Source organism: Rhamphochromis longiceps, linkage group LG22, assembly GCF_057381845.1.
Source record: "Rhamphochromis longiceps isolate RC_006_pf linkage group LG22, R_longiceps_female_GT1.1, whole genome shotgun sequence".
Lineage (NCBI taxonomy): Eukaryota > Metazoa > Chordata > Actinopteri > Cichliformes > Cichlidae > Rhamphochromis > Rhamphochromis longiceps.
In genome coordinates, this window is record NC_140577.1 from 29512600 (window position 1) to 29525766 (window position 13167).

The window sequence follows — 13167 nt, forward strand, 5'->3', positions numbered from 1 at the left end:
TCCACACATGCACAGAAATGAACTATAGAAACTATAGAGGTCCATCAATTAAGTTGTATACAGAAGGATACATATGGATTAAAAAGCAGTAACTTATCTGTCTATAGACTGTTTGTATTGGCAACATTTAGGCAATGATTGGTATATGGGGATTCTAAATATCACATTATAGCTTGCATCCAAATATAATGTCACATTTGACCTCTGACCTCACTTTTACATTTCACATCTGCCTTTCTTTTAAGTTGGCCCCAAAATGTGTTTCATATTTAAAGAGTATTTAAAGAGTATTGTCAAGAGAAAAAGAATGAGCTGCACAGTTAGTTATAAATATACTGCAGTACTGCACTAATATTTGTCTTTATTAATAGTTAATGATGTCCCTTTATTTACAAATTAGTACATATTATCCATGACATACTCCTACATGATGTTTGAGTAATCAAAGTTAACATTTGCAATGATGCCCTTATCTGATTTTTGCTGCACTACAAATCTTCTTAAAAAGAACAAAGAAAACCAAACGAATGTATACCAAACTCCATACTATTCCCTTAAAACTAAATACTGCTGTAAGCTGTCAACTCTCACAAAGTTGCGTTGGCCCTTTAACACGTTGAGCTGATGACGCCACCCGACGTTCAACAAGCAGCACAACAAGGAAGTCTTCAGAGTCCACAGTTCAACTCTTCTAGCTTTGACAGCAAATGTTGTCGTAGAACAGGTAAGCAGAGCTAAAAGCTGTGTGAAAACATAACAGTTTATTCTGTCGCCGGCATAAATAGCTTTGCGACTAACAATAGCTTCAGTGACTGAACATGGCAGCTGTAGCCGCTAGTTTCACTTTCCAGTTAGCAAAGTGACAGCGTGCTGTACATGAACTTTAGGTTAACTACGCAGTAAAAAAAAGTGAGCTGCTGTGACGCTTATTGTCAGACTAAGGAATATGTTCTGTGTGGCTAATTTAAAAACAGCAGCACGACATTTTGGTCCTTAAAATTATGTAAAGGCCGGGCTTCCTGTAAGGTAGCTACGAGCAGTGCTATGTAGGCCATAATCACTGACACGACAGGCTCATACTCGATAGCAGCTATCGCATTTTAAACACAAAGTCACCACTTTAAAGCTGTCTCTGCTCATAACTGCTAAACTATGACTAATCTCTAACTATCTGTCAAACTAAGCTATATAATTATAATTTAAAGAAAAAGTAGCGAGTACAGATTCCTTTATACCTGCAGGCTTGCCTCCTCCTGATTTCCTCGTTTTGCTTTTTCTTCCATGTTTACAGGTTTAAAAGTGACAGTTTAAAACTTTATTAACACGTTATTGCAAAACAGAAACCGTGACATGTGTCGATAATAGCTGCTTCATATGCCACTTGTAATAGACAGACGTGAAACTTTATGCTCTTTTGTGTACATCCCAGTACTGTACTTGTTTACCTGCATGTGTGCAGCTGTACTACTGCAGTAACTGTCACAGCTGTACTTTGTTATTAATATTGTTGCCATATATAATATTGTGTAGTTGTCCTTGATATTTGATTCTTCCATTATTGTTTGATTTGTGTTAATGTCATAAAGCAGTACCATAACACAATTCAATCATTTTGGAGCATTTCTGAAGACAAAGTCGATATGAAATATGAAGTCCTCACAGTTGAAAAGCTGGAACAAGCAAAGCTTTGGCATTGTTTTGACAGACAAATAAAACACGATTCTCTATTTTTGTTTAGGATGCCTGGTGAAAGAGTGGAGGAGAGGACGTTGGAGGTGTCGAAGGTGCCTGTAGGAGTGGATGAGGAGCTTCTGTCTTTATATTTTGAGAACAAGCGGCGCTCTGGTGGAGGTCCACTTGTATCTGTGGTGAAGGATGGCGACCGCGCCATAGTCGTGTTTGAAGATGCAGCAGGCAAGTCACTGTGAACAGACAGTCATTTGTTTCTTGTCTTTTTTTCCAAATTTCTTACATAAAGGATTTTTTCACCTATAGTCCCCTTAAAAAGGACCAAACTTAGTCCAAAGTGGGCTAAGAGAAAAGGGACTTTCCCTTCATATTTTTGAGTGATTTGAAAACAAGAGTTTTATTTCTGAGCTTTCAGACTTTTACTGCTTCGGATTATAGATTAGATTAAAGCTTTAGATTAATTAGCTGTGGTTAATCACAGCTAATTCATAATTTTAAAAAACGGGCAATTACTTTTTGACAAAGGATCAGGTAGGTTTAGATAACTTTTCTGAATTAATCAATGAAATCATCATTTAAAAACTGTGTTTTGTACTTACTCAGTTTATCTTTATCTAATATTAAAATGTGTTCAATCATCTGAATCATAAAAGTGTGACAAAACACTAGGAAATGAGGAAAGGGGGCAAACACATTTTCAAACCACTGTATACTCAGAGCTACTTAGGCAGCAGAGGAAATAACTAGTAGATTAAGCTATACTGAACATAATGACTTAATACAGTTCTGCTTTGTAATCATTAGTACCAGTTGGATACAAAACAGTTCATAATAAGCTCCATATCAACAGCAAAATCCTGCTACTACAACTATGTTAGTAGTAATACAATCCCGATTCCAAAACAGTGGGGGTGAATGAATGCTGTGATCTGCAAATCTGTTCACAGAAGAACACAGAAAACATATCAAATGTTTGAACTGAGAAAATGTACTTTTTTTTAAAGAAAATTATAGGCGAATCAAGGGAGTTCTGGAAAAAAAGGGACCACAGCAACACATCTCAAAAAAGCCCGGACATGTTACAGTGTAGGATTTCCTCTTCTTTTAACGAAGTTAAAAACAAAGGCTGCAAGAACATTTTGGACTTAATTAGGTTTATTTGCAGTGACATGATTGTATTTCAAAAGAGAGGCAGTTTCTCAGAAGCAACGATATGCAGAGGTTCACCAGTCTGCAAAAAACTGCTTCTACAAATTGTGGTTTAATTGTAATCCACAGTTTGTAAAATTGCAATATCTAATCACCTTATTCACATAATATCATTAAAAGAAGGCCATCCAAGATTGATTTTCTCACATATTTCAGAAAAATCAATCTTGGATGTCTGTGATCTTCAGGCCCTCATTCAGCACTGCATTAAAAACAGGCATGAGTCTGTCATGGGAATCCCCCCATGGTCTCTGTCATGGGAATCCCCCCATGGTCTCTTTCAGGGATTCCAGAAGTCACCATCTTCTCGTGGCCAAAGGTCATATAAAATCGACTGAGAGAAAACTGTCCTGTGGTCAGATGAATCACGTTTTAGAAAACACAGATGCTTCCTCCAGAGAGAGACCATCAGAATCTTTATCTGTGCCCCGTTAAAAGGCTGCGTCTCTGATGGTGTAGGGATGCATCATACCCATGGGTTTGCAGCTGAAAGTTATGTAGAGATTTCACATCTATTATTTCATTTAGACGTCTTTTTCAGGGGAGGCCTTTATAATTTCACTAAGATAACAGCAGCATGGCTTTGTGCTGAACTGGCCTGCCTGCTGTCCTGACCTTTCACCTTCTTAAAGCATTTGGAGCATCATGAAACAAAACAACTGTGACATAGCTGTTAGCTGCTAAAATCCTATATCAGAGAACAATCCTCTCCCCAAAGTCCAACTGCTGAGGCATGTTGCTGACATCAAATTCAAAATCGGGCGATATTTTTCTTTAAATTGTACATTTTCTGTGTGTGAACAACACAGAGCTGAGCTGATTATTTGTATTAATTAACGATAGATATTTCTTTTCACTCAATTCAAAACTTCACCTTGGACCCCAAACAGGCTCGAGCTGTCCACGTATCACTGTGCTGGCCGATGGCTTTCCTCTGCAGTGCCATTTTTAGGTTGGCACAGGACACAGCATATTGTCCAGAGCATGTATTCACAGACTTGAACTGCTGCCTTAGAAATATTCTATCATGGAGTGCAAGCGTAGAAGTGATTTAGATTGTGTGGTCACTCTTCCTTATAAAAAATTGGTACAGACCTGTCTCAGCACTGCTGCACTACGGTCTTTTTCCCTTTGCTAAATGTCCGAGTACTGTGATGATCGCTTGGGTAGAAATGTGAGTAAATCTCTAATCAGTTTGACCACAAATATTATCCCCGTTTCATTAACTCAGTATCATTAGGTGCTATATTTCTCTGCCCTATTTGTAGTCTAATTTCTGTAAGTACCAATAAACTTAGATAATATATCTGTGTAGAAACAACTTATGCATGCAGTGCAGCACCACTGTCAACACTTAAATAGTCTCCCAGAGTTAGGATGGAGAGAATCATCTTGATGCTGTGTAAGACAAAATGTCATCCTGCAAATTTGTTGAAGACTCGGTTAAAAAACGCTGGCCTGTATAATGACCTGTGATAACCTGACTGTTTAAAAACTTGTAAACATTTCTTTTTATAGTAAGAAGCACTTGAGTAGAACCAAAACCTTGTTGTGTTCAAAAGAACATTTTAATTTTAGACAACAGATATAGACGGTGCCGAATATTTACTGTATACTAATTCTTTTCTTTCCGCTCCACTCATTTTTAGTCGCAGCCCGAGTGCTGTCTAAAGGGCACCACGTTCTGCATAATGCTGAGCTGAGTGTGAGAAAGCCTGCCTCAAAGGACCCGCGCAAACTCCTGCTGCGGGGGATCAACCCCAACACCAACACAGAGATGATAGAGCTCTACGTGGAGAACACAATGGGACTGGAAGACTACAACCTGTATCCCTCACCGGGGAGAGATCTGATCGTCATTCAATTCCAGGAACCGCTCGCAACAGGTCGACTGAATGCATATCTTTAATTTTTCTTAAAAACAAAGAGTTGATTTAGACCTTTGTGGTCTCCAGATAGTAAATCTTAATGACTTTGGTCCATGGATTCTTCGGGTTTTGTAGTAGCAGGCCGCTTGTGAAATAATTCAAATTCTACATGATGAATTGGTGCAGTGTAGTGGTCCTGACTGAAATATGTTGTTCATATTACAGATTTCCAAACACTTAGCACACAAATCTCTAAGAGGACACTTGATGGGGCTCAAGTAACCGTGGAACAGGTTGAACAACCCGACTCAATCTTAGTGGAGAATCTGCACCCTGGAACCACTCCGGACCACGTCACTTTGTACTTTGAGAGCAGTCGCGGCGGGAACCAGGACGTAAAGGAGGTCATCGTGCTGTCAGAGAATACAGCAAAGGTGTCCTTCTGTAACTATGAATGTAAGTTTTACACACTGTAACCTTTAAAACTTGTCTGCTTTGTTTTCTGAAAATGTTTGTTTTTCCTTGAACAGCTGTGGATGCTGTCCTGGCTCTCTCACACAAACTTGAGGGTGCTGCGCTCTCAGTGAAGCCCTACTTCGATTTTCTTGTACCTGTAGAAAGTAAAACATCGCAAGAGGTGGAGACAAGCCAAGACACAACTGAGAACTCTGAGGAGGTGAATGATATTGAGATGCAGACGAGTCCTCCCACGGCAGCCAGTTCCAGCAATCCTCCAAGTGAAATGGCTTTGGAGTCCGTTGCTGCTCCACCTCCTCTACCAACAAAGGTAGAGGAGGTGGAGGTAGAGGAGGTGAAAGAAGGGGAGGCAGAGGAAGTAATGGAGGAACAAAGCGATGATTCAGATACAATAACATGTCATATTGCTCTCACAGACCCAGGGAAACATGCTTTGTTTCAGCATAGTACCATTCAAAGGGACATCAAGAACACGAACCCGAATGTTATTATCCAAACTAAAGACGATGGTGTTTACATTGAAGGACCTGATAGAGCACAGGCAGAGCAGGTTAAACAAACCATCATGGACTTTCTCTGTAACATAGCAGAGGCTCATTTCACCCTTGAGCTGGAAAAGGCTCAATTTCTTGCCAGAAAAGATGTAAAGGAACGGCTTCTACAAGCCACGACACAAAGTGGCTCCTCTACTCTGTACACCGTATCAGACTCTAATATTACCGTAACGTCTCTAACCCAAGACTCGGCTAAAAAGGCATGCAGCTTTTTAAAATCCCAAGTGTGTTACTTCAGCATGCCGATGGACCAGGAAAATGAGTGCATGCTGAATTGCAGAGAGTGGTCAGAGTTCCTGCAGACTCTGAGTTTCTGCTCTGTAAAGGTGTCAGAACGAGGAGGGAATATTGATGTTTGGACTCTGACGGGGATGGAGAATGAGAAGCAGGCTGCCATCATGCAGTTTCTGACTACACCCATTGAAAGGGAGACGGTCATCCCTATGGAGCCGGGCATGCTGAAGTACATTCAGATCCACTGTCATCAGCTCTTGGTTGACATGGACCAAGTGTCTATTTTTCCACTAGAGGCTGAGGATAATTGTGGCTTAAAGGTGTGTATCAGAATCGCATGTAAAGGCTTCATGACTGTAGTGGTGTAAACGTCATTAAAGTCAGAGTGTTTATAAATTATATTTTTACGTGTGTGTGGGTGTACCTGACAGATCCACGGCCACGTTGTTGCTTGCCAAATGGCAGAGGAGGTGCTGCAAGGTGTAGTTTCTTCAATCTGCACTAGAACCATCACAGTAAACACTCCAGGAGTGGCCCGGTTTTTAGGTGAAAAGGAGTGTCAGAGCATTCTGAATGAGATGGAGGCAAAGTTTTGTGTCTACATCAGCCCCAAATATGTGCCCTGGAAGCCCCTGCCTCACCAGGTAATGATGGAAGAAATTAAGCTTGTTTCTGTAATCTTATGTGTTTTTCTGTGCTTTTAAAGTAAACTGCTTCCTCTTATCTTGACAGATTTGTAGGTGGTTGTTTCTGATTTTTATACCTCAAGGCTTGACTTTATTTTTAGTAGTAGTCGTCGTTTCCCACATTGCTGGAATAATGTTCTAGTTATGCAAAAATATACAGAATAGGACAACACTGAATAGGTAGTGTAAAAGACTAAGTCAACCATGAAACATGAAATCCAAATGACAGAAAATGTAACCAATATGAGGTGAGCAGAGATCTATAAAATAATGAAACAGAATAAGAGTAAATCAACAAAAGATTTAAAATATAAGACGTCTGCAAATAGAAATGATTAATTAATAAAAGGGCAGTAAGAAAATGTTGACAGTGGATGCATAATCTGTTTTTGCAGCTGATCCATGGAGGGCTTACAATACAAATAAAATCTGTTCAGTGTTTTGCTGGCAGGCTGTTCAGTTCTACCAGACCAGACCAGAAGTGATGTGTTGTCGTTCTTTACAGCTTTTAAAAAAGGCTGAAAATAAGCAGCCCTATATCCTGTGAGTTACAATAGTCCAGCTGAGAATGATAAATAGATGTAAGCAGGTTTAAATCCAGTAAATCTTTGGGAGATAAAAAAAATTTAATGATAGCTCTTGGCTGGTAAAAGCTGCCCTTCACAACAGATCAACCCATAGAATTTGAAGATATATTTAAGATTTTAAGATTGTTTACGCTTGCTCTGGAATTTTTAACTAAAATGTCCAGATATACAAAACTACTCATATAGTGCGTTTTCTTACTAAGGATGTCTTTTGAAGTTGTAAGTCATTTAACATTAAGTTGGAACTAAATCATGCAAATGTTTTATTTATTCCAGGACATCTTTGAAGCTGCGTGGCAGATGATGTTTCACAAAAACTTCCCGAAAATGTCTGCGCAGGAGTTGAAGTCAGATTCAATGCAAATTGATGCTTCAGATGGAGGTAGCATCTTTGGTTTCTTTGCAGGTATCTGTCAGTTCTACGCAGCTTAAACTGTGCATTTAACTCTTTGCAGGTCTTTTAGAGGAGGCGAAGAAAATCGTCTCGGCTATTGATGAGAGACTGGTGCACAGTGTGCCCACTTCAGACCAGCAGGAAAACATGGATAACGTAGACCTGTACACGGCGTCAGATGACCCAAGCAGCCTGATGGACCAGGACTCCGATGTGACAGCTGTTGACTCAGATCAGAACACTGCGAGCGGCTTATTCTTCAATAATGGAGCTCTGGGCCATTCTAGCAATCTGGAGGAAGAGGCCCAGCTGTCTTTAGCTATCCAGTACTCCATGGAGTCGAGCCACTGGACCCCGGAGGACGAAGAGGAGCAGCTGCAGAAAGCCTTGGAGTTGTCCAGGAATATGAGCCAAAAAGAAAGCTCTTCTAATGGGGCTGATGAGACACCCCAGGTGCACCAGCCAAAGAAGGCTAATATCAATATTCCCCTGAAAGATGCAATCGAAGCAGCCAACACCATCCAGTTATTTGTGTTTGCAGGCTATAACTGTGACTTGATTCGGGTGGACATAGCCTTTGGTAAGAAGGTGAGCCAGAGACAGGTTGAGGAGAAAATAGAGCACAGGAACTTGAGGAATATGTCAGAGTACTACAAGACATGTCTGGACGTTATCAAGAGGAAACATGCAGTTGAGATCCAGATTCAAGGGACCATAATCACCGTATCTGGTTTCAAAGACTTTGTGATGGGAGCTGTGTGTGATGTTAAGCTGCTTCTGGAGAAAATCTCCAATTCTGTACCAGAACGGGAAATCCTGAATACTGTGCAGTGGTTGCGGCACGACCCAATCTCCTCCGTCACTGCTCCTTATTCTCCCGAAGCCACAGTGTTCATTGAGAATGCCTTTAGAAAGAAGCTGAAGAAGGTTGACATCTTGCTAGACAATCAGCCGCACACAATCAACTTTGAGAAGATGCAAGAACACAACATCGCTTCGGGGAAATCAGCGCAGATCTCCAGGAAGTTGCTCGAATTAGACGATTTAGGTGACAGTGTACCAGGTAAAGTGGGATTTATTAAGCCTTTTGTGGAATGATGCTGCGTGTGGGGCCGTGAAAGAGACAAAATCCAGAAAATGATTAGCAAGTCAAAAATGTCATCAGCTATCTTATGCTATATCACACAACAGGCCACATGATTTTTCATATAACTTCATTAAAGGTGCTGCAGTAGCACAAATATTGTGTGAGGTCTGGTTCAGTGACTCCAGTTAGCTGAGGTTAAGCCCAGCAAACAGCTACACCAACACACCAATAATTGAAGCTTTAACAGTATCCAAATGGACAGTTGTTATAAAACTGTCCATTTGGATACTATAGAGACAGAACTTTTTAACGCAGCAGTGTTACAGATTTATCTGCTTTTGCAGCCAGACTCATTTTTGGCCATTAGAGGAATGTTGGCTTCGGTATTTAGCCCTTGAAGTTGTCTGTGAGGAATATTAGGTGTATTTGTAGTTAGCTCTGCTGTGTTTTTTCAGATTAGCACACAGTCAGAAGTATTAGCATTGTGTACCTGCCTGAAATAAACTATTAAAACATAAAACAAAGTAAAGTATGTAATAAAGAAAGACATTTTCATATCAACAGCTGAGTGGGGAGACTTAGGGAAATGTATATAATTGTAACTACTTATTACGTCCACCAAGGTAAACAGCATAGCTCGAAAACTTAAGAATGAATTCTGATAAAACTTTGTATGGGTGTAGAGTGGGGTCATGTTAGCAATCTGTTAAAATTAGGCTTATTTCCACCAAGGTCTTCAAGGTCAACTTCATGATTTATTAGTCAGAAATAAACTAAAAGCCTTAAGACTTAGAAGTTATTATTCTTATAAACGTGGTGTGTATTTTCAACATTGTCACTAGATTAATCCGAAGGTCAAAATGATAATAATGCTGTATAGAGCTATTTAAAACTGTGGTTCTTATTGCTGCTGTTTATATTGACAGCATATGGAATGATATATGGGGATTCTAAATATCACATTACTTTGGACCTCTGACCTTATCTTCAAAGTCATGAAAGCTCAAACATTCAAAAAACAATCTCTTTACCTTTAAAGCTCTGCTTAAAATTGTCCTGTCTTTGTTTGTGGTATAATTAAAAAAGAACAAAGAAAACAATAAATATATACAAAATAAACTGATCCCTTCAAAGTAAAATACCGCCAAAGAGAGCGAGCTGCCTTGGTGGAGGCTTGCACTTCTTGTCATTGATGTATGTTAGTTAGTTTTTCCACTTGCATCAGTTTTGCAGCTCCCTGTTTATTTTATTAAATAATACGAATCATTTAAAAAACTGAAATAATGCTTACTAAATCATTTGTTTAACAGAAGACGACTACTCCGTGCTATCAAACTTCCCTGAAGCAACCAAAGTGGACGAGGAATCTGATGAATTCCAGAACGTGGTGAAGCAATTCTACGAGACCATTCAGGAATACCACAGCAAAATCCGAATCATACAGGTGAAACGATGAGCTCTGTCTCTTTTGCAGCAGCTGACTGTGGCTTCAGTGGTGACTACAATCATTTTTGTTTGGTTTGCAGGTTGAGAAGCTCATGAACAAGCTGTTGTACAATCAGTACAAGCTTAAGAAGGCCAGCGTATTGCAGAGCGCCACCTACCCGCAGATCGAGCGCACCCTGTACCACGGCACGAGCGAGAGCAGCGTCAAGGAGATATGCGTCCATGGCTTCAACAGAAGCTTCTGTGGAAAGAATGGTACGCTGGCTTTCTTTGTCTTGTTTACATCAGGTTTTGTCACATCTTCTGATGTTCTGGTTTCTCCACGCAGCCACCGTCTACGGTCAGGGGGTCTATTTTGCTGTGAACTCGGCTCTATCTGTCCAGGATCAGTATTCCCCGCCAAACGCGGATGGATACAAGTTTATTTTTGTGTCCAAAGTTCTAACGGGAGACTACACCAAAGGCTGCCATTCGATAAAGACGGCCCCGCTGAAGGAGACAGGAGATATCCCCCTCAGATACGACAGCGTGACTGATAACATTACCAAGCCGTCGATGTTTGTCATTTTCAACGACACACAAGCTTTTCCAGAATATCTCATCACATGCCAGAGAATCCACCGCTGAGGAGAATGGATTAGACGCCGGCGATGAAATTTAGAGAGAGCAGACTGCTGATGCTTTAATGTTTCTGCCTTCAGTTTAAAAAATCAATTTTGGTTTATAAAGGGCTAAGGTGTAATCATTTGATCAGCCGTGATCAAACCCATGAAGTGCTTCTCTGTTGATCGTTTCCCCTCTTTGATTTCCTCACTATGTTGTAATGTTATTAAAAGGAATCAAGCGACTGAACCCAACAAGCCAGTTTTCATTCAGTAACCTTAAACATGCCCTTTCAGCACATTTACAGCTCATTGTGCCGTGGCTTTACATAGACAGCACTTATTGCGTGACATTTGACTTGTAATAGTCGATTTGGTTCTCACTGCCATCACTCCTACACGCCAGTTAATATTAGCCTGGCTTTTCCTCTGTTAATGTCATTGTATTCCTATAAGTGGAAGACAAGTTTTTGCTGACAGTACTACATGCACCCCTGTCTGCCTGCTTCTGTCAGTATGAGGTTATTGTGAATGAGTCACATCTGATAGTACAAGAATATGACTCCTATTTAGTTTTAAGTTTGGGTTAAGTTATTTGAGTTTCTCCCTAAAGTTTTTCTTTCTTTCTTTTGGCTGTGCAAGAATAAAACTTAAGTGTGGTAAAAATAAGAGCAAAAAAAAGAAAAGTAGAGGTGTGTCGTCCACTGCTCTACAGCTGGACGCCAGTGATCTTCACGTACAGGTGGGCTTGGGTTGAAAACATTTATTCTTTGTCAAATTAAAGATAAATCTGTCTTGTTTTGAGTCTCGTGATCTATGTTCTGTCTTAAAACTTTAAAGCCGTATATCCATCGCAGCTGTTGCACACGTCACGGACTGTGTGCTGTTGTTTTTCTGAACCAAAATGATCTGTGAGCTCCAGTATGTGTGTTGCACAATATGTGATAGTTCTTGATTGTCTTCTCTCTACTGCTGATCCTTGTTTAATGAAGTGAGCACAGACAGCCTGATTTTAATTACAGTGCCTTCATTTTTCCAAGTGCTCTCATAAGAAGTCCATCCATTCATCCATTCTCTTCTGCTTATCCTTATCTGATCAAGTCTTGGATTTTAATTAAATCCTGGAAAGTTTTGGCCCTGGGTTTTTGCTGTGTTTAATTTAGACTTACAGTTACTACAAAACTCTTTTGTTTTTAGCATCATGTTTGTTGTTTTTAATGAAGAATATTTAGTTTTAAGAGAACTCCACTTCATTTATATGAAAAATAAAACTTTAAATGAGAAAGCGTTTGATGGTCGTTTTTTACCCTATTTGTAGATGTTAGACCACTGTTGACCTATAACAAACAGATCTGTAGTATCTGCACACATGTTGTCCAGAATGTGCTGATCTTATAACTTTACATGACACATGATGAATGAAAAAGACGCTAAATGTATTTCGGAGATCGTTGTCGTAGCACACCTCATGCTGTAACAGCACACCTGAGGAGAAAGTTGTGTGGAGCCCGGCGATATTTAAAAAAAAAAAAAAATGTTGTTTACTGTTTACAGTATTACCAAATCATTGAATTTAGGTCTTCCGTGGCCACAGGTGTATAAAATCAAGCACCTAGACATGCACACGGCTTTGATTTGTGAAGGAATGGGTCCGTTTCAGGAGCTCAGTGAATACCAACATGGTACCGTGATAGGATGCCACCTGTGCAACCAGTCCAGTCGTGAAATTTTCTCACTACTAAATATTCCACGGTGAGCTTTTAGTGGTATTAAAACAAAGTGGAAGCGATTGGGAACGACAGTAGTTCAGCCTAAGCTCAACAACTCATAAACCCCGTGAAAAGCCTTCCCAGAAGACTTGAAGTACTTATAGCTGCAAATTGTGAGCAGACCAATCATATTAAACTATGGATTAAGGGATACCACTTCTTTACATTTATTTAAATAAATAATAAATAATTTCCCCTAGGGATCAATAAAGTATTCTGATTTATGTTTCCTTATACATTTTATTGTTAAGGTGAGAGCAGCACACAATATCAATGAATCCTCATTATGTGATGTACCTGTAACACATGTGGGATCTACACACTCATCGACAAAACCTATTTTAAAAAATGACTCGCTTGGTGCACTCTGCTGGGATAAACTTGGCTTTAATAAGTAAGAAATGTTTTTGAAGCTGTCTTTCACTGACAAGTGTGGACAAATGCTGTACACAACATTCAGTAAGATAAGAAAATTAAATGCCATTAAAATGTAATTTAAAAAAAAATCAAAAACAGAACACAATACAATCAGTAAAAGAATCAACAAAAAGCCTGATTAAACAAA

General features: G+C 39.7%; 1 protein-coding gene across 1 annotated transcript; it reads left to right on the forward strand.

The window, feature by feature from the left end:
- Positions 1 to 617: 617 nt before the first annotated feature.
- parp10 (poly(ADP-ribose) polymerase family member 10) lies at positions 618 to 12118 on the forward strand. The gene is made up of 11 exons (XM_085396251.1): positions 618 to 724; positions 1739 to 1914; positions 4548 to 4784; positions 4992 to 5222; positions 5297 to 6351; positions 6463 to 6675; positions 7581 to 7686; positions 7760 to 8761; positions 10096 to 10229; positions 10312 to 10486; positions 10560 to 12118. The coding sequence occupies exons 2-11, from the start codon at positions 1740 to 1742 to the stop codon at positions 10856 to 10858; spliced, it is 3627 nt and encodes a 1208-aa protein (XP_085252377.1). The 5' UTR covers positions 618 to 724; position 1739; the 3' UTR covers positions 10859 to 12118.
- The last annotated feature ends 1049 nt before the right edge of the window (positions 12119 to 13167 follow it).